The 25,619-nt window shown below is 39.4% G+C and overlaps 1 protein-coding gene across 1 annotated transcript; it reads left to right on the top strand.

The window, feature by feature from the left end:
- Positions 1-274: 274 nt before the first annotated feature.
- On the top strand, positions 275-24,511 carry PRR11 (proline rich 11). Its single transcript, XM_049861208.1, has 10 exons — positions 275-388; positions 11,966-12,098; positions 13,498-13,648; positions 14,613-14,735; positions 16,286-16,552; positions 17,636-17,734; positions 18,553-18,665; positions 19,496-19,555; positions 19,641-19,737; positions 22,302-24,511. Exons 2-10 carry the CDS (start codon positions 11,971-11,973, stop codon positions 22,368-22,370), a joined length of 1,107 nt encoding a protein of 368 aa, XP_049717165.1. The 5' UTR covers positions 275-388; positions 11,966-11,970; the 3' UTR covers positions 22,371-24,511.
- The last annotated feature ends 1,108 nt before the right edge of the window (positions 24,512-25,619 follow it).

Here is a 25,619-nt window from a genome sequence, read left to right as displayed (position 1 = left end):
TTTTCTCTTCGCCACTTTCAATTTCATAGTTAGGACTCCGCAGAGAAGACCTTGCGATTGGTGCATCGGAAGAAGCACCAGCCAATTACACAAAATCTTCCACAGACACCGTAGATGGCATGGACACGCCTTCTTTTCTCTTCGCTTCCCCGCCCGTTTCCTCCCGCCTTCCCCTTATTCATGCCGGGGGCGTCTCAACTCTGATTGGTCAGAACGTGGTGCTATCTCAGCCAGTCACAAGCCAGGCTTTGCTTCTCTGTGAGCGAATCGTGGAAAGACCATGGCTACGATTGGTCCCTCCTTGACAAGGATTTAATTTTGAAAATTTCCCTGTGGCTTGGGAGAGACCGCAGCGGAGACTACATCTAATCCTCGGGCATTTAGACTAGTAAGTGCACGGAGATTCTTCCCTTGTTACCTGGGCTCATGTCTTCCGTACCTGGGCCTGTTTCTGCTTGTGTTCTTAGGGCTTAAGGAGGTGGGGGCTTTGGCCGTAATGAGAGGGGAGACAGAGCGGGAAAGGGGAGGTTTGAGGCTGGGAAGGAAATGCTCGGCCTGGCTTCACCCTAACCATATTTTGCTATTTAATTATCACTCCAGAAAATATGTTTTGGAGCAAGGCATCTGCCTTCCTTTTGCACATTCCTTTACATCTTTGGTACTTAAATTGTGGTCCATGGACCAGCAGCGTCGGCATCACTTGGGCCATTGTTTAAAAAGCAAGTTGTTGGGCTCCACCCAGACCTACTGAATCGGAATATGCATTTTAACAAGACCCACACCCCCAGTGATTATCATGCATATTAAAGCTTCACAGAAGCATTACCCTGTTCCTTAATTGGAGCACTGGTGGCGCAGTGGTTGAGAACTACGCGGAGCTACGGCCGCTCCTTGGAAATTCTATGGGGCAGCTCTACTTTGTCCTACAGGGTCGCTATGAGTTGGAATCGACTCCACGGCAGTGTGTCGGGTTTTTTAATATAGTCTTAATATCCTCTGACGTTCCGTGAGAGTGTGGATTTTTAAAGTGTACCGTCTACTATGTGACTAATACCGTGTTGGGCGAGGCTCTAGGGAGCTGTAGTCTCATTAGATAGGAGCCCTGGTGCTTCAGTGGTTAAAGAGCTGGGCTGCTAACCGAAAGGTCGGCGATTTGAACCCACCAGCCGCTCCACAATAGAAGGCTGTGGCGTCAGCTTCCATAAAAATTTACAACCTTGGAAGCCCTATGGGACAGTTCTACCCTGTCCTACAGGGTCCTTATGAGTCAGAATCCACTCGATGGCAATGGGTTTTTGGGATAATCTATTTAGAGAAACAAAACAGGAACTAGAAAATAAAATTCTGCACAACCTGAAATGTAAAATTAAATATAAGCAAGTACTAGAAGTAGTTCTGTGGATGTTCGAGAAGGAACTAATTGAACTGGCAATGGAAATTGATTAACTGAAGGCTGTTTGGGTGGGGGGAGTGTGTAACAGACCTCCATAAAAATATGTTTCAGGAAGATGGTAATGAAAAGCAACTGTCATTTCCGTTGTTGCCTCAGCTTTGCAAGTATCCCTTGCCAAAGCACATTTCATATCACCAGGTAGAATTTTAATAGAAGCAGCAGTGCCAACTCCTGCAGACTGATTGTAATTCTTACTGTACTGCTTATTGCATCTTCCTGTTGGAAAATAGTTTGGGTCATCCTTTGACCGAATGAAGGTGTGGAATGACTCAACCTCCCTAAACAAGAGATTCCCAAAATTTACTTGGATTAAACCATATTTTTTAACTGAAAGACAGAACACTTGCTAGCTAACACTTGGCAGGAATTATTTCTTTCATTTATTTATTGAATAAAACATTGTTTAATACCTCCAGTGGCTCCACAGGAGAAAAGACCTGGCAGCCTGCTTGCATAAAGATTTCAGCCTAGAAAAATGTATGGGGCAGTTCTACTCTGTCCTGTAGAGGCGCTATGGGACTGCACACAACAACATATTCTAAGTGCTACCCATACCCATTGCCATAGAGTGGATTCCGACTCAGAGGGACCCTATAGGACAGAGTACAACTGCCCCATAGGGTTTCCAAGGAGCACCTGGTGGATTCAGACTGCAGACCTTTTGGTTAGCAGATGTAACACTTAACCACGACGCCACCCGGATTTCCTCTAGGTGCTAGGGAAGCAAAGATAAAATAAAATTTATCCTACCCTGGGAAAGCTCACAGTCCAGCAGAGTGACAAACACACAAAAACTGCAATGCAATGTGATAAATGTTATATTAAGGGTGTGTACAGAGTACAATAGAAGCACGAGAAAGATAACATTTCAGCCAGGATAAATTCTGTAAGACAGAGACTATGTTGGTTTTGTTCACAGTTATATTCCAGCACCTAGTGCAGTGCTAGGTAGATATAAACACACAACAAATATCTGTCAGATAAAGTAACAGAATCTTGAAGGTTAGGTATAAATTGACCTAAAGGAGGATACCTCCAAACAAGGGGAACAACTGGTAAGACCATAAAGAAAGTATGTGGTGTGTGGTATACCTGAAGTACAAACTATTAGTCACTAGGGGAAATGAGGCTGCAAAAAGCCTTTAGGGCTAGGTTGTGATAAGCTTTGACAGGCATGCTCAGGAATTTTATTTTTTATCCAGTAGATGATAAACCAAAAGTCACTAAAAAGGATGAAACCACCCAGAAAAATATGTAGAGTGAAAAGACCTGTGAGCTGATCATCAAACTCTGAGAGAAACCATGTGTAAGGGTTAGGTAGGTGGAGAAGGAAACAGAAAAGAAATGGTCAGAAAGGTAGAAAAGAGAAGTAAGAGACAGTGGAATCTATTGTACATATATATAATAATATATAAATATCCATACATTTATACATAAACATGTATTTATATATAAACATGTACAAAACATATATAACTCTATATGTATGCATGCATATATATTTATACATGTTTATATATATTTTTACATATATTTATATATTATATATTTATGTTGGCAATGAGTTAGACTCAACTGTATGGCAACAAGCTTGGTTTTTTTATGTTGGTGAAGAATATTGAATATATGTATATATTTATATATATATATGTTTATGTTCGCAAAGAATATTGAATATACTGTTGACTACCAGAAGAATGAACAAATCAGTCTTGGTAGTACAGCCAGAATGTTGCTTAGAAGGGAGGATGGCGAGACTTCATCTCACATATTTTGGAAAAAGCAAGAGGGTCAAGGAAAAGAGGAAGACCCTCAATGAGATGAATTAACAGTGGCTGCAGCAATGGACTCAAACAAAGCAACGATTGTGAGGATGGTGCAAGGGGGGCAGTGCTTTGTTCTGCTGTACATAGGGTCGCTATGAGTCTGAACTGACTTGACAATCCCTAACATCAACACTTATACACTCACTCATAGCAAGAGAGCTTAAATATTGCAAATTAACAATTGGCGAATATCTAGGTGAATGGGTATGAGTGGTCATTATACTATTCCTGCAAATTTTCTGAAAGTTTGAAATTTTTCAAAATAAAAAAATGAAGGGAAATAGACTATAGTAGAAGACAAAAACAGGACTACCTAGAGGAAAGATAGTGAGGGCAACTGAAGTTAAAAACAGAAAGGAGAGGGAAGATGAGGAGAAAGGACAGAACAAATTAATCAGAGAAATGTTTCTGATTCATCCTCACATTGTGCCCACACCCTCTTTTTTATAACCCTCTATTCCTTTGGCTTCCATTCTCTCTTAATTCTCTTTTCTACCTTTCTGATCATTTCTTTTCCTTCTCCACCTACCCCTTAAACATGGTGTCTCTCAGAGTTCAGTGATCAGCTCACAAGTTTTTTCACTCTACATGTTTTTCTGGATGGTTTCTAGTGGCTTTTGCCTACTACCTATACACTTAGGATTCCAATATTTCTCTAGTATCTAGCATATTTCTCTAGCATCCTCTGAATTTCTAACTTTGAATAGTTAGATGTCCTCATATACCCTGCTATCACTCCTATAGTCAGGCCCTCATCATTGCTCGCCTAGATTGTTGCAGTAGTCTTCCAAGTGGTCTCTTTACCTCCAGTCTTGGCCCCAACAAATCCAACATCCACAATGCTTTGAGAGTAGTCTTTCCAAAATACAAATCTGAGCACAACACTCTCCTGCTTAAAGTCTGGTATTGTCTCTCCATTGCCTACCAGATGACTGGGTCCTCGCCCACCTTCTAGTTTCGTCTGTTACTGCTACTTACCCAAACTTTATACTGCAGCATATGTGTTAAAACCAAAAAACCAAACCCGTTGCTGTCAAGTCGATTCCGACCCATAGCGACCCTACAGGACAGAATAGAACTGTCCAATATGGTTTCCAAGGAGCACCTGGTGGAATCAGCTGCCAACCTTTTGGTTAGTAGCCATAGTTCATAACCACTACACCACCAGGGTTTCCAGCACTAGTGACCCCAAATTCTGTCTATGGATGCTCTCATATACCTTATTAATAACTATTTCCATGCCTTTACTCATGCTATTCACTCTGTTGGGATGAGTACTCCCCCACCCCACAGCCTAGCTCCTCCTTCAAAACTCAGTTTAGGCAAAATCTTTTCCAGAAATTTTCTCCAACCCTTGTGGAAGAATTACATTCCCTTCTTCTATTTCCCCATTAATAACCTGTGCATATTCCACCGTAACACATACCATATTGTATTAAAATTACTTGTTTACTTTCTGCTTACCTACCTCCTTAACTCTAAACTCTTATGAGGCAGAATGTATCTTATTCATCTTATCAACAGGGATCCAGAGTCCAGGACACACACACACACTCACACACACGAGGGAAAGAAGAAAATATGATTTAGTTTCTAGATTTTTTTCACTGAAAAATAATCTCCAAAATGACATACACTGGTTTGTGTAGAACTCTTTAGAGACCTGAATGCATAGGCACTGAAACAACCACCAGGGAAAGGCTAGAAGGAGATGGCCCAATTTCAGAATGGCGGTATTCTATTTTTTCAGCTAATAATAATTTTCAAAGTTTAAAAGTCAAATAATACTCCAAGGCTTATTATAATTCTTTAAAATAGCAATTCTAGGTCTCATCCCTCCATAATTCTGACTGCCATTCCCTAAAGGAACAATATCAACTCTTGTAATTGTTTCTTCTGGTAATTACCTCCACGTTTCTAAATAACACACATATTCTACCATTTTGTAATTTCTTTTTTTTTCAATTTTAGACACTATATAAATTTAGACAACTACTGAGTTTTACTTTTTTTCTGTCTTCCCATTATACCCACATCACCATTTTTGGTTAAATCAAAACTCACCATTCAATGATATTATGTTACTATGATTATGTTTCTTTCCTTATAAAAGTTTTTTGCTGGCCATTTTTATATCCTTATTTTTCTAAGCGCTTATCACTAATTTGACCCCAACACAATAGAAGAACAGTAAAACTCCACTCAGAACAGTCAAACACACTGAGTAATTTATGTATTTCTTTTTTCCATAGAGACACTGTTCCTGAAGTCCTCTGTTCTCCTGCTCCAGTCTTTACCAGTTGTACCCTAAGTCAGGGATCAGCAAACTACTGTTCTTGTAGGGCTAATGAACTAAGAATGGTTTTTACCTTTTTCAATAGATGGGAAAAAATGAAATAATAAATATTTTGTGACGTGAAATTTACATTGAAATTCTCATATCAGACCATAAATCAAGTTTTATTGGAACACAGCCGTGCTCATTTGTTTAAATATTGTCTATGGCTGCTTGGTGTTACAAGGGCAAAGTTCAGTAGTTTCAACAGGTTCCATGTGGCCTGCAAAACCTGAAGTATTTACTATCTGGCCCTTTACAGAAAATGTTTGCTGTTCCTGTTGTAGGCCTATTACAAAGCTGTCTTCCTAGAATTTCCCTTCACCATCATCTTGGAAAATCCCATTGTTTATCTTTATTCTGCCTTCACACTTAACTGATAATTCGTCCAGATACAAAGTTCTATGATGGAAAACACTTTCCTTCAAAATTCCTTTGTTGTTGTTGGGGTTTGATGCCTTTTTTTTTCTCAGTCCTCGGTATGTAGATTGTTTGTTAGCTCTGGTAGCTTTTAGAATTTCTGTTCTTTGTTCTCTAAATGATGCATACCTCTGTAGATCTTCTGGAATTCATGATACTGAGTATTCAGCTTGGAAATACAAATTCTTCAGTTCTGGGAAATGTTTTTGTGTTGTGTATCTGATAAAATTCTCTCATCCTCTTCATTTTCTGTGTTCTTTTCTTCTAAAACTTTATCTTCCAGCTATTCTATCGCATTTTTTATTTCTATTTTTTCATTTCAAAAGAATGTTCTCATCCTTCTTGTTTCATGAGTGTATTTTCTGAAGATGTTACTTTTTTTGATGTTTTCTTCTGCTTCCTGCATTCTTTGCACTTCCTTTGAGCTTCTTTTCTCTCTTTATTTTGCTGTTTATGTTATAGACTTTCCTAAAATGATTGGTAACCTTTGGCTATCCATATGTTTTACCAAAAAAAACCAAACCCATTGCCACTGAGTCAATTCCAACTCATAGCAACCCTATAGGACAGAGTAGAACTGCCCCATAGGATTTCCAAGGCTGTAATCTTTACAGAAGCAGACTGCCGCATCTTTCTCCATAATGGGTCAAGGGCTTGCCCATTTTGGGAGGGAGACCCCAAATACCAATATCTATAGGTCTTTTTTCTTGGGTCAGACAATTTTTCTGGAGAGAAATCTTTGTCTCCTGTATTAGGGGAGTGGGAGGCTTGAGGCAGGGTAGTAAACCTGATAGCCTGTGTTCTGGGAACTGAGCTGATACAGGGGACTAAAAGTGACTTTTTTAGCTCTGGGTCATTCCCTGTCTTCTGTATGGCAACACATGATCCTGCTGTGCTTGGTGCCCCAGAATCCAGAGCCTCCTGGTTCAACTTCTCAGAGAATAAGCTTGTCTGTCTCTACTGGGGAGGACGCGGAAAAAGAACATGAAGGTGAGGCAGCTCCTTTCTGCAAGGACTGAGGACAGGATCCAGAGGTTTAGCTAATCCTTATGAAACTCTCAGTCAATCCTATTTTTAGCCCTACCTCAAACCTTCTGAGGTACTGAGTTGATTCCAACACATGGTGATCCCATGTGTGTCAGAGAGATAATGTGTTTCATAGGATTTTCAATGGCTGATTTTTCAGAAGTAGATCACCAGGTCTTTCTTTCCAAGTGCCTCTGGGTGGACTCAAACCTCCAACCTCCACGCAGCTAAGTGTTAACTGAGTATTTATCCATTTGCACCACCCAGGGACTCCTGGGTTACTCTTGTTGTTGTGTGTTGTTGAGTTGACTTCAACTCATAGTGACCCAATAGGACAGAGCAGAACTGCCGTAGAATTTCCTAGGCTGTAATCTTTACGGAAACAGATCGCTAGGTGTTTTCTCCCTCAGAGAAGCTGATGGGTTCAAACTACCAATCTTTTGGTTAGCCTTCAAGGGCTTATCAACTCTCAAATCTTCCCAGGGTTCTGGCAATTGGCTTGCTTCATTTTGGCTTCCCTGTCTCCGGTAGTTGGAAACCCTGGTGGCGTAGTGGTTAAGTGCTATGGCTGCTAACCAAGAAGTCAGCAGTTTGAATCCTCCAGGCACTCCTTAGAAACTCTATGGGGCAGTTCTACTCTGCCCTGTAGGGTCCCTATGAGTCAGAATCAACTCAACGGCAGTGGGTTTGGTTTTGAGTTTTTTGGTATCTCAGGCAGTTAAGCCTCAGCTTTCCTCTACTCTGTCAAGTCAGTTACCACTCGTTCATTCCTTTCCATTTTCCATATTTAGATGACAGCTATTATCTACTATAGTCTCTGTTTCCAGCCTTTGTCCTTATGGATTTATGTCTTTCTTATTCCCTTAGTGCCTTTTTCATGATGTTTCAGAAGGGAGTGAAGTAGTAGTGTGTTAATAAATGTTTAACAAATATATACATATATACACACACATATATATTCATACATATATGCATACATACATAAATATACATTTATGTATATACATGTATGTTTTTAATAAATTTTACTGATATAAAGTGATAATAATATAATTATTATAAAGAACAATAAAATATATAGAACTCATTATTGTAAATTCCATATAGCCAATTAATTCTCACAAAATGCCATTGTTCATTTTATAAAACTCTTGTTTCTATAGCAAACCTAGGGATGCAAGTTACAAATAAGTATAGTCCTAATATGAATACTCGATGGCATTGGGTTAATATGAATACTGGCTGATATTTTTGTTTATGGAGTAAGACAAAAGTGAAACACCAAACAATTACATTGGACTTCCCTTCAGTGATGGGAGCAACTTCTTTGCTTAATCAGATTAGTTTTCGAATACTGGGAGAATATTTCCTGAATTTTTTTGTGCTACTCACAACGTAACAACCATAGACAAGTCACTTCTAAATTTAATTTGCATTATTAACATTTTCGTCATCACTTTCTTGACAAACTAATAAATAAACCCTCATTTGTAGTAGTGTTTTACAATTTCCATGATGTAAATATTCCCACCATGACCAGTTTTAAGCTTCCAGTGTAAAGTCATTGCCTGTGGAGTTGTGAAGAGATTAGCAGTAATACACCTTTCTACAGTATTTCTGCCATGCTGACAAAGTAACATAAACAACCTCAAGGGCATAGATTATAGTAAAATGATTTAAAATAATTAGGAAGTGATGAGTTTTGAATATTTAATACTTTGTTTTTTATATGGCTAATTTGATTATAAGTTTATATAATTTAATTTTAACAGTGGCTGTGTTTAATTTTTTTGTGTGTGTGTGTGTGTTTAACAACTGGCTCCCAAGCTTCCCAAAAATGTAATCCGTTGCTGTGGAGTTGCTTCTGACTCATAGCACTGGATGCCAACTCCAGCCCAAAATTAGAGTGGAGATAAAGCCGACCCACAAGTTTAACCAGAAAGTCCAGCTCCATTTTAAAGTGTATTTTCATAACTTACAGATTAGCTGATATAGGAAAAAGGGAAGCAGGAAGCAGTTCAGTCCTTGAAAAAGATATCGAGAGAAGAAGGGAACAGAAAGGAGGGAGGGCTGTGAAGGGCAAATGGAGGACAAGGAAGGGGAGGTTGCCACGGGAGTCTCAGATTCTGGGGGTCCCATCCGGTGAACTCTAGGCCCTGGATAGAAGTTATAAGCAGCACTTTTCCATAGCAGGTCCTGGGCATGAATTTGAAGAGGGTTTAACCTTTTTCTTTAGAACCCTGGTGGCACAGTGGTTAAGAGCTCAGCTGCTAATCAAAAGGTCAGCAGTTCGAATCCACCAGAGGCTCCTTGGAAACCCTGAGGGGCAGTTCTACTCCGTTCTATAGGATTGTAAGAGTCGGAATCAACTCCGACTCTAAGCAACCCTGTAGGACAACAGCAAAGGTTTTGATATCGGTAACCTTTTTCTTCAGGGAACCACAAGATTGTTGCTTCCTGAGAAGCTTTCCTATATATCTTCATTCAGAATACTTTCGTCTTAAAAAAAAAAAAAAAAACTCTTTAGACATCCCTTGTCCCTGGGTGGCACAGTTTGTACTACTAAAGACTAAGGTGTATCTGACCCAAGCCATGGTATTTTCTATTGCCTCATGTGTGTGCAAAAACTACACAATTAATAAGGAAGGCCAAGGAAGAATTGACGCCTTTGAATTATGAGGTTGACAAGGAATATTGAATATAGCATGGACTGCCAGAAGGAAGAGCAAGTGTATCTTGGAAAAAATACAGCCAGAGTGCTCCCTGGGAGCAAAGATGGTGAGACTTTGTCTCACGTACTTGGGACATGTTATCAGGAGGGACTGGGCCCTGGACAGGGACATCATGCTTGGTAAGGTAGAAAGGATAAGCGATGGATTGACACAGTGGCTGCAGCAATGGGCTCGAACATAGCAAGGACTGTGAGGATGGTGCAAGACCCGGGCAGTGTTTTTGTTCTCTTGTAAATAGTGTCACCATGAGTTAGAATCAACTAGATGGTACCTAACAACGACAACAGTAACCCAGAGGCTGGCAGCTGGAACCCACCCAGCGGTGCCAAATTAGAAAGGCGTGGCCACCAGCTTTCCTAAAAATTACAGCCAAGAAAACTCTATGGAGCAGTTCCACTCTGTAACACGTGGCGGCGTCATGAGTCAGAATCACTCCATGGCAATGTTTGTCCTGTGTCTCCACTTGCTTGTGTGTACAATAATCCCGACTTGGCCTTCTTTCATTATTTTATCAGGAAGGGAAAGTGATATAGTAAAGGTGAGTCACCCACTGTTTTGGTGTATCTCCCAAGCCTTTAAGAACGATTAAGAATGCTCAGGTTATTTTAGAACCTGACCGTTAGTCCAATAAGGTAGTAGCAGGAGAGCTGTAGATACATGCACTGTCACCCCACTGCCATTAGGGGTGCCCTCTGCGAGTCTACCACTTCTCAGTTTTTACAACTGGCTGGAACCCAGCCACTTCTCAGTTTTTCCAACTGGCAGTCGGACTGGAGAAGGTTCTTCAGCAAGGGGAATCTGAGAGCAGAGAAAGTGCAGAGCTGCATACCAAGTGCTGGAAGGTTACTGAGTGCACCAGACCAGAATGAATGTGTATTTTAATGGCAGATTGTTCCTGTTCAAATGTAAGTTTGAAGGGATGGAGGCCCAGGAGGAGCTCAGACCTTGAGTCCATTTTTAGTAGGCTACTTGAACAGCAACATCTTTGTTCCTCAGGTAGCAACAATTAAAGCTAGCAAAGCCTTTGTGGAGCTTCAACACAAGCTAGCTCTGACTTAATTTTCTTCAGAAAAGGATCTGAATTAAAATAAAAATATACAAAATAATGTTAAAAATGCTTTAAAATATATGTTTTAATACACTCACACATTGGATTTGGGGGTAATTGTTATTTCATTGTATATCACCAATTTAATCTACTAATTGCACCCCAGTGTATTAGAAAGGACATGGTGTTTGGAGAAGTACAAATTTGTATCTAATACCATATTGCCTTACATCAGGCAGATCGTCTAACCTTTCTAAACTTAATTTATTCTTATGTAAAGATGGGAATAAAACCCTCCTTGCCATCGGTAATACTTTGCAGGATAAACAAACAAAACAAACCTGTTACGGTTGAGTGGATTCCAATTTGTCGTGACCCCACAGGACAGAGTGGAGCTACCCCGTAAGATTTCCAAGGAGTGGCTGGTGTATTTGAACTTCCAAAGGGAGTTTTGATCAGCAGCTGAGCTTTTAACCACTGTGCCGCTTTTCAGCATAGTGAAGATGAACTAAGAAAATGTATGTGAAGGTGCCTAAAAGTAAATGGGCATTCATTAAATGGTTAATTTTGTTCCTTCCTTCGTAAATGTTTCTGGCTAAGAAACCATTGCCTTTTAATAACTGCCCATAAACCAACTATGGTCATTTTCTCTGTTATAAAAGGCAATTCATCTGATTTAATGAAGAAAAGCAAAACAAAGTTATGCCAGAGCCAAAGTCTCTCTAAAAAAAAAAAAAAAAAACACATTGCCATCAAGTTGATTCAGACTTATTAGCAACCCTATAGGACAGAGAAAAAACGCCCCATAGGGTTTCCAAGGAGCTCCTGGTGGATTCGAACTGCCAACCTTTTGATTAGCAGCCATAGCACTTAACCACTACGCCACCAGAGTTTCCAAAATTCTCTCTAGTGATAGTTTAAATCTTGCTTTAAATTTTTCTCCGCTTCACAGGATTATGGTGTGCTGGTAGTGGCTTTTTTCTTAACTGAAGTGGTAATTACAAACGTGGATTCACTTTGTGATAGTTCATTGAGCTATACTGCATGATTTCTGCACATGTATTATTATTGTGTATAATTATTCTTCAGTAAAAAAAAAAATTTTTTTAATGTTTTTCTCTATAGAAATCATGTCCAAGTTCAAGCAACGAAGAAGGAAGCAAAAAGCCAAAGCTAAAAAGTTATTCAAGAAAAAAGAAGCTTCTAGATTTCTGTCCAAGCTAATTGCACCTCCTCCTCCCCCAAAGTCACCAGAAAGGTAAATCATAATGTAGGACAGAGAAAATACTAGAGAAAGCTGATCACGTTAGGATAGAGTTACCAGATTTAGTAAGTAAAAATACAGTGTGCCCAGTTAAATTTGAATTACAGATAAATAAGTTTATCTAGTTCAGTTTAAGTATGCCCCATGAAATATTTGGATTATACTTATACTAAAGAATTAGTTGTTATCTGAAATTCAGATTTAACTGGGCATCCTGTATTTTGTGGCAATCCTAGCTTAGGGGTTTAAATGAAGTAAAAATCACCAAGAACTGTGTTTGAGCTGTGCACTAACTATTTTCTTCTTTCCTGGTCAATTTAATTCTATAAATCTGATAACTAAGTGATGAAAGAAGGGGCCTAGGACTGGAATTTAAATCTTAGTTGTGGTTATGCTTTGGTTTCATTTGTTAATCTTTGGGACTCCCAGTTTAAATGTGTTATTGAAAGACTGTTATGGTCCAGAAACCCATGGATGTTGATTTTTACAATAACCTGTACTTTATACACTTCTTTGTAGTTATAGCTATCTTTATAAAAAAAAAAATTAAAAACCAAACTTGCCCTCTAAAAGCAGCAACCTTAACTCTATACCTCTCCTAGATTGTTATCAAAGCCTCCTAACTGGTCTTCCTGTGTCTACCCTTGACCTCTACAGTGAGTTTACACCACAGCAGCCAAAGTGAGCCTGTTAAAAATCATGTTGTGTCACTCCTCCACTTCAAATGCTCCAATGGCTTTCTATCTCACTTCTGGTAAAAATGGAAGTCCTTAGTATGATGCATAAGACCTTTCCTGATCATACTCTGACCTCATCTTCCCAGTCTTTCCCTGGCCTCCTTCCTATTCCTCAAACACCTAGGCTTCTTCTACCTCAGGGCCTTTGCACTTGCTATTCCTTCTACCTGAAATGCTCTTCTGCAGATATTTACATTGCTAGCTTCCTTACTTCTTTAGTTTTTCTTCCTCAAGAGCCACCTTCTTAGTCAGACTTTCCCTGGCTACCCTAGCTAAAATGGCATCCCCATCCACCATTTCACATTCTTCTTTCCTTGCTTTCTCTTTTTCTCCTCAGCATTTATTCACTATCTAACATACCATATATGTTGCTGTTTATTTACCTGTCTTTCTTCCCCATGAGACTGTAAACTCCATGAGGGCAGAATTTTTGTCTGTTTTATTTTTCATGAATCCCTAGTGCCTTGAACATAATAGATACTCAATATTTGTTGAATGAATGAATCTCTGAATTATAGAATTCAATGGAGACTTTGACTTTAGGAAGTCTCTGCTCCTGAGTAATACTATAAAACTAGCCTCTAGTTTAATTTAGAAGCTATTATTCTAATTCAGAGGTTTTTTATTTCTTTCATTTTATTTTATTTCTCCTACAGACTGGTCATTCCTCCAACAGATATACCCGATAGCAGAAGCTGGCTCAGGTCAACCTGTAACTTTAATTTTACCAATATTAAAGATGCAGTAAAACTTTGGACAAATAGAGTGTGGTCTATATATAGCTGGTGCCAGAACTGCATAGCCCAGGTATGGGTTTGACACACCTGTTTTCAGCAATATTGTTTTTCTGTACACTTGGTGTGTATGTTCACGTGTGTGCATGCTCAGGTCAGCAAAACACTCAGTCTAAGTGTAAAAACGGTGTGGAGGCAGTGTCTGAACCTCCTCTGACTTCACAAAGGGGAAGGAGAATCAAGATCAACAGCCCAAGGCTGACTCCTATGAGGCAGGGGTCAGACATGCCTCCTCTCTCTGCCGTCTTTACCAATTCTGACATCATTCATCCCTCTCATGGCACTCTCTACTTATCTGCTGGGTTCAATAATTCATTGCAATGGCCACACATAACTCACAGTCAATACTCACCATTACGGGGTTTATTAGGGAAGTAACAGTTACAGTTCAGGCTCAGGAACACTTATGATACAGTTCTTCCATCAAGACAGCCTCTTCCCAGCTGTGCTTCCAAGCATCCCTCTCCCTGGCCTAGGTCTCTGCCCCAAGGCACTCAGCTTTCTTTCTATGTGGGCCAGGAACCCCACCACACCAGTCTCCTGCTGCCAGGTCTCTGCTGCCCTTAATGTTACAGTTTTCTCTCTCTCTCTGTTTCCTGGTTCTAGGAGCATCTTTGCACAGGGCTCCTGGGTCCCAAGGACACACTAGCTCTTCATCCTTTATGGTGGTAGTATCTTCTCCCTTCTGGCCCTGGCTCATTTCAAGTCCAGCCAGATGGCAAAACTGACCAATCCCTTTGGTGGGTCACAATTACCCTGTCACACAGTCCAGCCCAGTCACTTGGGTGGGAGTTACAAGTTCATGGCTAGAAAGGCCACACGTAAAAGTTACCGGTCACACTGCACTAAGCTCAAGTAAAATGAAATTACGTAGTCATTTCTGTCTTCAGTTCTATACAACATACATAAAACCACTTTCCTTTTTCTCCTTATTATATTGTTCATAGAATTCAGGCTTGTTTATTACTGAATTTCAGAGTTTAGAAGTATTGAAAGACACCATTTTTCCATCCCGCATCTGCCGCCAAGAACTGCACAGTTTAAAACACCGGTTTTGCGTTTTAGAAAGTGAATTCTGCAAGCTCCAGGAAGCACTGAAGGTTGGTATTGTCAAACTAAAAACAAATTTGGACTTTGGGAAGGAGAGAGTTTATTTGAAAAGATTTTTGTATTTCAGGGAGGGGAACTTTGCAGTAGGGAAAAGTGATCTAAAAGCATCTCAAAAGCCAGGCAGAAAAGACTTTTATGTTGTTGTCAGCTGCCTACTCATGGTGACTCCAGTCCTGTGCCTCCCCCTCCCATTTTAAATACTCAAGATGGTTTCTACTTTCCTGACTGATACAGGCAAGAAAAAAATGTAAGTATCCACTCTTGTCCCAAACTCCCTGAGGCAAGGCCCCTCCCTATCTTAATGTCTAAAACCCATAGAATCAACATTGTGCTCTTTGACTTGGAGAGAAGCTTCTGGAATTCTAACCCTGCTGTCAGAATTTGTACCTCAAATTGAACTAGACAAAGGAGGAGAAGGGCAAGTCACCTCACTTCTCTAGGCCTCAGTTTCATCATCTAGAAAATGGAGATGATACTATCTTGATAGGGTCATCATTATAATGTCCCTTGGCCATTTCATCAATTCCTTGAATGTACTGTGTTCTTGGTTGCATTAAGTATTTTTCCCTCTGCCAGGAACTTTTTTCCCCTAGTCGTCATCACCTTTCACCTGGTAAGTCCCAAATTCATCCTTGAGATCATGGCTAAATATCACTCCCCATGCCAGGCCAAGAGCCCTAGTGGCACAATGGTTAACCTCTTGGCTGCTAACCGAAAGGCTGGAGCTTTGAACCCTCCAACATCTCTGCTAGAGAAAAGACCTGGTGATCAGCTCCTGTAAAGACCACAGCATAGGAAACCCTATGGGGCAGGTATACTCTGTTCAATACGGTGGCTATGAGTTAGAAATGACATGATGGCACAACAACATGCCACACCAGGACCACTGGCTATTCATGCCCATAGCATACTTTTACTCTTATTGCACTATTCTTTTGTTTTGTTAGTACGTGTGTGTTTGTGTGAGTTCCGTTGTACAGAGGGTCGCTATGAGTCAGGAACAACTCGAAGGCACCTAACAACATGTATGTGCTTAATGTCTGTCTTCTCTCACCAGACTGTAAGCTTCATGAAGTAACGGACAGAGCTTCCATTGTACCCACAGTACCTGGCACGTAGTACATACTTAACAAATATTTGAGTGAATGAATGAGTGAATGTGAGTGAGTGAAGGGCCTTGTGATAATTAAATGAGAAAATGTTGTGAAATACTCTGAGAATGCATTCAATACATGATAGTTATTATTTTGATTGGAGTCTTTGGGTGGTTCAAACTGTTAACGCACTCAGCTGCTAACTGAAAGTTTGGAGATCCAAGTCCACCCTGAGGGGCTTTGGGGGAAAGGCATGGTGATGTACTTCCAAAAAATCAGCCATCGAAAACACTGTGGAGCACAGTTGTAATCCGAAACACATAGGGTCACCATGAGTTGGAGTCAACTCCACAGCAACAGATTTTTTTTGTTTATTATTTTGATTGCTGTCAGCTGCAATAACCAGATTAACTCATTCATTTGCCAAATGTAATGTCTTCTTCCAGACTGTCTCAGAAAATTCTTCTTGCCCAAGCTGTGGTTATATGTGTCACTTGAGTGGTAAACTTACAACTGTGCCTGCTTGTGAGCTAACCACCCCTGGGGAATCCCGAGCTGCACTTCCTCCCACACTGCCCCAACCAGCCAGCCATCTTCCTCCTCCTCCTCCTCCACCACCGCCTCCACCACCTCCACCTCCTCCGCTGCCACCTCCTCCACCACCGGTAGCACCTTTGCTGCTCAGAAAAGCTGATGGCAGTAAATCACTTCAGGTAGGAATCATTCTATTAACAGTGTGTAATACATGATCACAGCCACATGGCCTTTTAAGGCTGGGCTTAGGCCTTTGACAGAAAGGCTACATGGTCTTCTGATTTCATATCTTAATTATGTCAGTTACGGTGTTTTTATAAACTCATTTCCCTAGAAACTCACAAAAGCCAGAATTAGGAATGAAAGTGTTTTTCTTTTGTGAAAAGCATAAATGAATTAAATCCAGTAGAGTGGAAGATTCCTATTAGCTTCTCAGCATATCCTTTTTACAAAAAGGAAAACTTTCCTAGGAAACCAAATTAAGAACAGTAGTTTGCTTAGTGAGTGATAAAGCTTATTTATCAGATTGGAGAAGCAATCTTCATTATAGTTCCTTGTCTACCAAGTAGACCTGAATATTTGTGAATCACTAAAATAGGCACCACCCTGTTTAAAAATCTGTAGAATTTTTATTATAAATATAATTAGTTTAAAATACCTATCTAAGTTAAATGTAGAGCCTATTGTTACATTTGACTAATGTAAGCTGTTCTGACTATACATTCTTGCTCTGTGGGAGCAAGAGTAATTTTTCTAGGTGATTCAGGCAAAACCTCGCTCTGATCTGAGCAACTCCTTCAACTTCTGCCTTATTATAATGACTCCTGGGGAAGATGCATAGTTGCAGGGAATTAGTTCATCTATTATTTATTATCAAAGCCTTAAATTTTGATGAATACCTTTTCAATAGCCTCAGCATCCATAGGTATTGAATACAGGATTATTCTTGGTTGAGTAGACACAATTTGATAGGTTCCTAGGGTAAATAGGAAACCCTGATGGCTTAGTGGTTAAGTGCTACAGCTGCTAACCAAGAGGTCAGCAGTTTGAATCCACCAGGTGCTCCTTGGAAACTCTGTATTGGGCAGTTCTACTCTGTCCTATAGGGTCGCTATGAGTCAGAATCGACTCGATGGCAGTGGGGGGGTAGGGTAAATAAGAGCACACACTGTTAATTCTAAGTCTTTAAAAACTAGATTCAGATTTGCATTTGACTAGATATAGCGGTTCCAAATGAATTCTAACCTTGCGTGTATTTTAAGGCCGGACCGTTAAAACGAGTTGGACCCATGCAGATAACAGTTAAAGATCTACTGACTGTGAAATTAAAGAAGACACAAAGTTTTGATGAGAGGAAGAAGGTATGGCATTGACCATGTACTTATATACTTGGTCTTTTAGCTTTTTTGTTTGTTTGATTCTTCAGCTAATACGGCAGAAGAGATGACTTATTGTGCACATGTTACACTCAGCCACAACTGAGAACAGAATTAGTCCAGAATATCAGAGATCCAGGGCAAAGGATCAAAAGAGATTGGTTTGGTACAAGGAAGGTGGGTCTCTCAGGTATTTGCCGTGACTGGATGGTAATGAAAGTTCTAGATCCATTGAGAGAGCAATTCTAGATAGTAGCATGCAGTCAACAGCTTGTACCAATGTCCCCTGCCTCTGGCATTCCATATTCCTGTTGTTGTGGCCTCCATGGGTACACATGCTAGTACTTTACTCTCTGCCTCATCTTTCTTCTTTTGCCCTTCAACCTGTGTATTCGCTTCTTCCTCTACTTGGGTGTCATGGTTCAGAGGTTTCTAACAAGATGGCACTAAAGCTGAGAGTAGTCTTTTAGCTTTTAATCTGGCTTTTCCCTTATAGAAAATAAGCATAAACCTTATGTATGGAAGTCATTCCAAGAAAAGTATTTGATGATTTATTTTAGTAGTTTTGGATCTCCTCAACAAAATGTGTGAATCCCAGAATTATTTAATTAGGCAGTGTTAGCTACCAACTATTAGTCTAAACAAGTAGAGACATACTTCAAAGCTTTGAAATAAAAATTGAGTAGAGTAGTAGATGTGTCTTACACACGCTCAGCACTCAAATACTTGTTGTTTCAGCATGTTTAAATTTTGAATGCCATTTTTAAATGTTTTTTTAATAATGTTTCATTTTGTGATTAAAGCTTGTAGTATCACCGAAGACACAGAATCCTCTAGTTACCGTCTCTGACCTGCAGCATGTTACCTTGAAACCTAACTCCAAAGTGTTATCGACTCGAGTCACAAATGTCTTAATGTAAGAAACTTCACAGTAATATGCTCTATCTACCACTACCTAAAAGAATAAATTTTTGCCTCCTTCTGACTTGAAAACTTGTATATGCTCATTGTAGAAAAGTTGAGATCTACAGAGAAGTTTAAAGAAGAAAATAAAAATTATCCAAATAATTCTATCATTGAAGATAGCCGCTATTAACATATTATCTTTATCCTTTTAGTCTTTCTCTGGGCATATACTCTATTGCCTCCATTTCAAGTTTCTCTCTACCTAAAGATACATTTTTGATTTAATAACAGATTTGAGGGTAAAAAGAAATACTATCCAGAATTTTAAAAACAGCCTGATTTCAGAAATATAAAAATGAGCATGGCTTGGAGTCAAGAGAATATGGTATGTGTGTTTGTGTGTCCCATTTAATGTGCCATGAACTTTTCCCCATGTTATTAAAAATTATTTGGAAACATCATTTTCACTTCTTCAATCTATGTAGTCTGTTGTATGTAAATTTCAAATTCTAATAACATCCTATTTTGAGATGTTTAGGTTGCTTTTGAGTTTTTATGTAGACATTTCTATAACTTTTCCCTGAACATTCTTGCCCATTGTCTGTGTATATAGCTGACTTTTTCCCTTGGATAGATTCTTATATATGTAATTTCTGAGTCAAGAAGTATTACTTATGAGAATGGTTGCATTACCTCATTCTCCCATCAGCATCTACTGCCATTTTTTAATGTAATGAACAGAACTACTTTGTAGGAAACTGCCTGTAAAAGTGACTGTTTTGCTTTTAGAAAAGTGGCAAAATCTAGCACAATCTGACTTTTCTATGTTTATTTTATCAGAACCCCTGGTAAAAGCCAAATAGATCTACGGAAACTACTTAGAAAAGTCGATGTAGAGAGGTATACACTCTTACTTTCATGCTTTCAAATCCATTTGAAAAGTGGGTATAAAACACAGCTTCTAATGTTTGCAATACCTTTGCAGAAGCCCAGGTGGAACCCCTCTTACCAATAAAGAAAATTTGGACACAGGAGCTGGACTGACCCCAGTAATGACCCGGGCCTTGAGGAGAAAGTTTCAGGTAAGTCTTTAAAAAATAATAATTTTATTTCCTTTTCTTCAAAATCATTTATTTAGAATCATAATCTAAAGAAGCATTCTTAATAGTATGAGTACTTTTTGATAGTCCCTAATACTTTGCAGAGGAGCCCTGGTGGTGCAGTGGTTAAGCGCTTGGCTGGTAACCAAAAGGTCGGTGGTTTGAACCCACCAGCCGCTCTGTGGGAGATGGATACAACAGTCTGCTATTGTAAAGATTTACAGCCTTGGAAACTCTATGGGGCAGTTCTACTCTGTTCTATAGGGCCACTATGAGTTGAAATCAACTCTATGGCAATGAGTTTGTTTTTTGGTTTTGATATACTTGCAAAGCATTTTCATATTTAGGTTTCATAAAATTCTATGAGATCGCTAGGATTATCATCTCTATTTTAGCAATGAAAGTTTGATTTTTATTAATTGCTTTTGTAAGTATTTACTAAGCACTTCCTATATGCAAGGAAACCCTGGTGGAATAGTGGTTAAGAGCTACAGCTGCTAATCGGAAGGTCAGCAGTTTGAATCCACCAGGTACTCCTTGGAAACCCTATGGGGCAGTTCTACCCTGTCCTTTAGGGTCACTATGAGTCGGAATCAACTCGACAGCAATGGGTTTGATATTTTTTTTTCCCATATGCCGTGTGGTGTAGTGGTTAACAGCGTGGCTGCTAACAAAAAGATGGGCAGTTAGAATCTACCAGCCACTCCTTGGAAACCCTATGGGGCAGTTCTGCTGTGTTCTGTAGGGTTGCTATGAGTCAGAATTGATGGCAACGGGTTTGGTTTTTTAGGTTTTCTCATATGCCACGCACTGTGGTAGAGCACCAGGGATACAGTGGTAAGCAAAAACAGACACAGATCTACTATCTTGGAGCTTTCAGTCTAGTGGGGTTGATAGACATTAATCAAATACTCACGTATGTGTATAATTTCACGCTGAAGTCAAGTGCTGTGAAGGAAAAGAACCCACAGGAACTAATGTAACCTGGACAATCTACAGAGTGTCCTTAGATTAGATGCCCTTAGGAAGTGCTGATGCTTACTGAGAGTTGAAGGATGAATAGGCATTAACTGGGAAGGGTACATGTGGAGTATGGGGAAGGGCCTACTACCGTGGATGTCAGGGCGGAGAGAGTGCCAGGTAAAAAGAACAGCCTTTGTGAGGGTTCCATATGAGTGGAGGGGTCATAGCCTACCCAAGGAACTGAAAAGCAGCCTGTGTGGCTGTAACATAGCAAGGTAGATAGTGGTGAAAGACAAGGATGAAAGATCATGATAGGAGTCAGAGCATGCAGGGCTGTAGGAAAAAGTCTTGACAGCTTTTTTCTTTGTTATGTGCATATATGACTGACACACCAAAATCCAGTGGATCAGCTGGCCCTGCTATGATTTCTTTGAAACCCTATTTGTCTTGGTCATCTTTCTGGTAGCCTGTACCACTGGACCTGTGAGAAACAGCCATCATTCTGCCACCCCTACTAGGGTGCTGGGACAAAAGGCTGCTGGCCTCTTTGTCTATGAAGCTTATACTTCCTTCTTCTGGCAATGGAGACACACCACAGGCTTCACTGCCTGTGCCACAGTCCCCACAACGCTCTCCCACCCCAATACTGTCTTTGCCTAGCTTTCCTGCTTTAAAATCAGTGCCTAGTGGACAGCTTGGTTCCCCTCCTGCCAATCAATATGGTCTTCCTGGGTGTTGCGCTCCTGAGGTACCACCAGATTCCTCCTCTCTCTTCCTGGAGCATTCCAATAGGACTTGCAGATCCACAAAGATCCAGATCTTTGGTGATACCGCAAATTGCTAAGGACAGGGCTAGAGGGCGGACACCTCCCTGAGAGACTAAGCCAGGTCCTTTGTTCAGCTCTAGGATCCTCATCCTTCCTGCCCTACTCTATAACTGGTACAGTGAAATGGGTACTGTGGAAACAGATAAAAATATAATGAATAATAAACCAATATATTGAACAACAAAAATTACAGCTAAAACTTAACACCGCACGTTGTGCTCCCCTCAAATCCACTTACTAGGAAAATGTCTAGTAAAAACTTGTTAGAATTACTTTCTCCCACCCAGTGCTTAGGCTTCCTTTTTTCCTTTAATTCTGAAGCAAATGTATCAGTTAGGTTTTGTGTTTGACTGCAGGTAACCTGACTAGAGTGGCTTAACCAAATAGGGGCTTGTGTTTCTTACTCTTGGGAAGTAGGTAATCCACAAAGGGTGCGGCAGCTTTACCATGTCACCAGCATCCGTGTTATCACTGCTCCTGCATCTTTCATGTGTTGCTTTCATCCTCATGGCCTGGATGGCAACACTTTCTGAAGCCTCATGTCCACATTCCAAACAAGAAGAGGAAGGGCAAAGGGTATGTCAACTAAGCCACCTCTCACCCCTTTAAGGAAGCTGACCAGGAACTTCTGCTGGGAAGCTGGGGAATGTGGATTTTAGAACGTGGACGCATTGCTGCCCTGAACAAAATCTGGGTTTATAATTCATGTTCGTATGAACATAATTCATATTCTAAATGGGATTTTTCTTTTCATAGCTGGCTCACCCCAGAAGCCCAGCTCAAACTCAACTACCTTCTACAACCAGCTTTGATGAACAAAACTAATGTCAACTCTGCCTGACTCCGCGTGAAGATCTATAAAGTACACAGATAAAACCGTTCCAAATCCTTTTTTTTTTTTAAAAGATGTAGTAGGGTATGTATAAATTATTATACTAATATAGTATAATGTTTAATTCCATGTGAGGAATTAGGTGTGTGGACCCTACACATACTGTGGTACAATGTGGGTATTTGAATATTTTCTAGTTTGTGTGATCTGTAAAATAACCAGATGGGAAAATGGAATCTCCAAAATGATATTTACCCTGGAATTGTCCAATTTAGGTTGGAGAGATAACTAGTTTGTACTGTATTAGGTACAGTATGACATTAGGAAAATAGCCTGGTCCCCGTTTATCTTGGGAAGAGTCAATGGCGGAAAGTAATGGCCTCACTAATTGTCTTCCTTCTGTAGGGGCTCTTTGGTAATTGAAAGGAAAAGTATTTTAGCCTGTAAGATTCATCCATTTATTAAGTGGTGTACTTGTAGCTTGATCAATTAAAAAAACTCACTAGATATTACTTCTTTTTACTACAATTAAGAGGTAAGGCCATTCCTTGTCCTAATTCAACTGTTTCCCAAAAAGAACTTAAACTAAAAAGCCACCCAAAGTGACCTAAAAAATTAGAATGTACCATTTCCAGCACCTTAGTTAGTTATATCTGGCTCAGATCTGAAATATTCCTTACTTTTATATCTGCTGTCTAGATTCATGCAGAATTAATATAAATTTCATGAGGAGTTCAAAATGAGCCAGGTATTTTCCATCATTCCCTGCCAAGGATTCCCTGAGGTCCAGGGCAGGTTCTCTGTGAGGTCTATTTCCTTGTCCACCCTGTGGATTCAAAAACTGTAATAATGTACATCTCATGGGATTTTGGTCCTTCTTACCAGTCTCAGGTTGCCATATTTAGCAAATAAAAATATATGACACTCAAATTTGAATTTCATATGAACGTTTTAGTATGAATATGTCCCATTAAGCAGTGAATATGTTTTTAGCGTAAGTAATGTCCCAGATATTACATGGGACATATTGATACTAAAAAATTATTCATTGTTGGTCTGAAATTCAAATGTAACTGGGCATCCTATATTTTATCTGGCAACTGTATCAGCCAGTCTCCTACAAAGTTGCCAAGTAAATCTGGGGAGCCCCCAGCTTGCCGTACTTGTCTGCTCACCAGTAGGTATTACTGTACCTTCAGCCAGGCACAGGATTAGCTTTGATGTTGAAAACCTCCTCTGCAGTTCCAAGAATAAGGATAACAGCTCCTCATGGACAGGAAATAAGGGGATTCAGAGCTTCACTGGAGTTGCTCTAGTGTGTATAGCTAGCCTAACAGAAAGCAGCTACATAGATGATATCCTTAAAATGTCCCCAGCCTAGCTTAGGCTAAAAAGATGTTTTAGGAGATTTCTACAAATGCCTGTATTTCCACAGAATAAACATTCCTCTGAAATGCCATGTAGAGCATTGTTGGAAAGTCACCAAGCTGGAAGCAGACCTGGGGACAATGTTTATCACCTAAGAGGTAGTCCTGTTTATGAGACCCACATTATGCTTACAGTGCACTTATGGATGAAAATGAAACAGAGAAGTTAAGAGACATATCTGCTTCTAGTAAAAGTTGAGATTTTTTGTTTTTGTTTTACCTGTTAGTTACACTTATGTAAGGATAAAGGGGATGATCATTGAGAATACAGTGAATATTTTAATAGAATAATATTTTATGAGGCACATATAATGTTTATAATATTCATAAGCCTCCATGTACTATGTCATTTAAATGATTTGATCATTCTTGTGTGATGAAAGGTTCACAGGAAAAATGCTATAGAAATCCTACAAACATTTGTAAAGCTGCTACTGCCACTGCACCAGTATTAAAGTGTGTCCTGCCTCACATCTTTTACCATTTTTTATACTGTACCTATTTGAGTACCCTTTGAATGCTATGACTTCATTAAACTATTGCTTATCATATGCCTTCAATGGCTACTTTGTGAGTGAATGATAACCAGAGAAAATGAACAACCAAGATACACCTGGTTATGTTTTTAAATAAAGATGAATAAAAAAAAAACCTTGGCTTTTCTTTCCTTTTTAAACCCTTTTTTACTGAAAATGTAATACACAAAATCAAGTACACAAAACATAAATATATAAACTAACAAATTATAAAGCAAACACCCGTGTCTACACCAAAAAAGAAAACTAATGAGCTTGCTAGAAGCCCTTCCTGCCTCCCTTTGCTCGTACAACCCCTTCTCCAGCAAATAACTACTGATCTACTTGTTACAATCAATATTTCCTTGCTTTTACCCTGTGTGTATGCATCCCTAAATGTATGGTTTATTTTTGTTTGTTGTTGAAATCTATATAAATGGAGTCATAGAGTAATGTATTCTTATGTGTCTGGCTTTTCTCAATAAACATTTGTTTTTAAGGTTCAACCATGTTACTGTGTATGTGAGATCATTTATTTTTGATGTGTGAATATAGCCTTTAATCCATTCTATTGTTAATGGACATTAGAGTTGTTTCCAGTTTTTGGTCCACGCAGTTTTGAACCATGCACGCCATCATGAACATTCTTGAACACACACATATGTACAAGAGTTACTCCGTATCTAAAAGTGGAAGTGCTAGGTTACAGAGGGTGACAATTTTCAGCTTTTCAAGATACTGCCAAGCTGGCTTCCGAAGTTGCTTTATCAATACAGTCCCTTCAAGCAGGACATGGAGTTCTCATTGCTCCTATTTTCTTTAAGAGTGTTTTTTTTTTATCTGTTTGGTTTTTCCATGGTTTGTTTACTTGGAAAATTACACGATATATGTGGTTAGTGTACACTATTTTTCCTAGATTTAGGAGTTACAAAATGGGTAAAATGATCTTATGTCAGCAAACTCACATACTGAACATAAAAAATAACCTACATGAAGAGGATCATTATGTAATTTACAATGTAGATAAAGGTAGAATTTGTCATTTTAGTTGGCTCTTCGAAGATAGATAGGATCTGGACATACAGAAGTAGATAAGGGAAAAAGTAAACAAACAGACAAAATTTCCAAAAGTAAAATTTAAAAACCCACCCCTAGTAAATAAGAATTGGTTGAGAAGATTATATGGAAACCCAATATAGCTTAATAAAAGCACCACTACTTCAGCATAATGCCTCATCCCTCCTTTGAGGACTGAATAATTCTTTTTTGGTTTTGTTTTGTTTTTTAATTGTGTTTTAGG

The sequence above is a fragment of the Elephas maximus genome, chromosome 19 (assembly GCF_024166365.1).
Source record: "Elephas maximus indicus isolate mEleMax1 chromosome 19, mEleMax1 primary haplotype, whole genome shotgun sequence".
In the NCBI taxonomy this organism is placed as follows: domain Eukaryota; kingdom Metazoa; phylum Chordata; class Mammalia; order Proboscidea; family Elephantidae; genus Elephas; species Elephas maximus.
The sequence above is the reverse complement of the archived record's forward strand: the minus strand, read 5'-3'. Positions and strand labels throughout refer to the sequence as shown.

What these genes read in the sequence shown, in the direction of transcription:
- PRR11 (XM_049861208.1), top strand. Translation starts at nt 11,971, where the DNA reads ATGTCCAAGTTCAAGCAACGAAGAAGGAAGCAAAAAGCCAAAGCTAAA. An exon ending in CGAGTCACAAATGTCTTAAT is followed by an intron (nt 18,666 to 19,495) that starts GTAAGAAACTTC and finishes TTATTTTATCAG; the next exon opens with AACCCCTGGTAAAAGCCAAA. An exon ending in CCTTGAGGAGAAAGTTTCAG is followed by an intron (nt 19,738 to 22,301) that starts GTAAGTCTTTAA and finishes TTCTTTTCATAG; the next exon opens with CTGGCTCACCCCAGAAGCCC.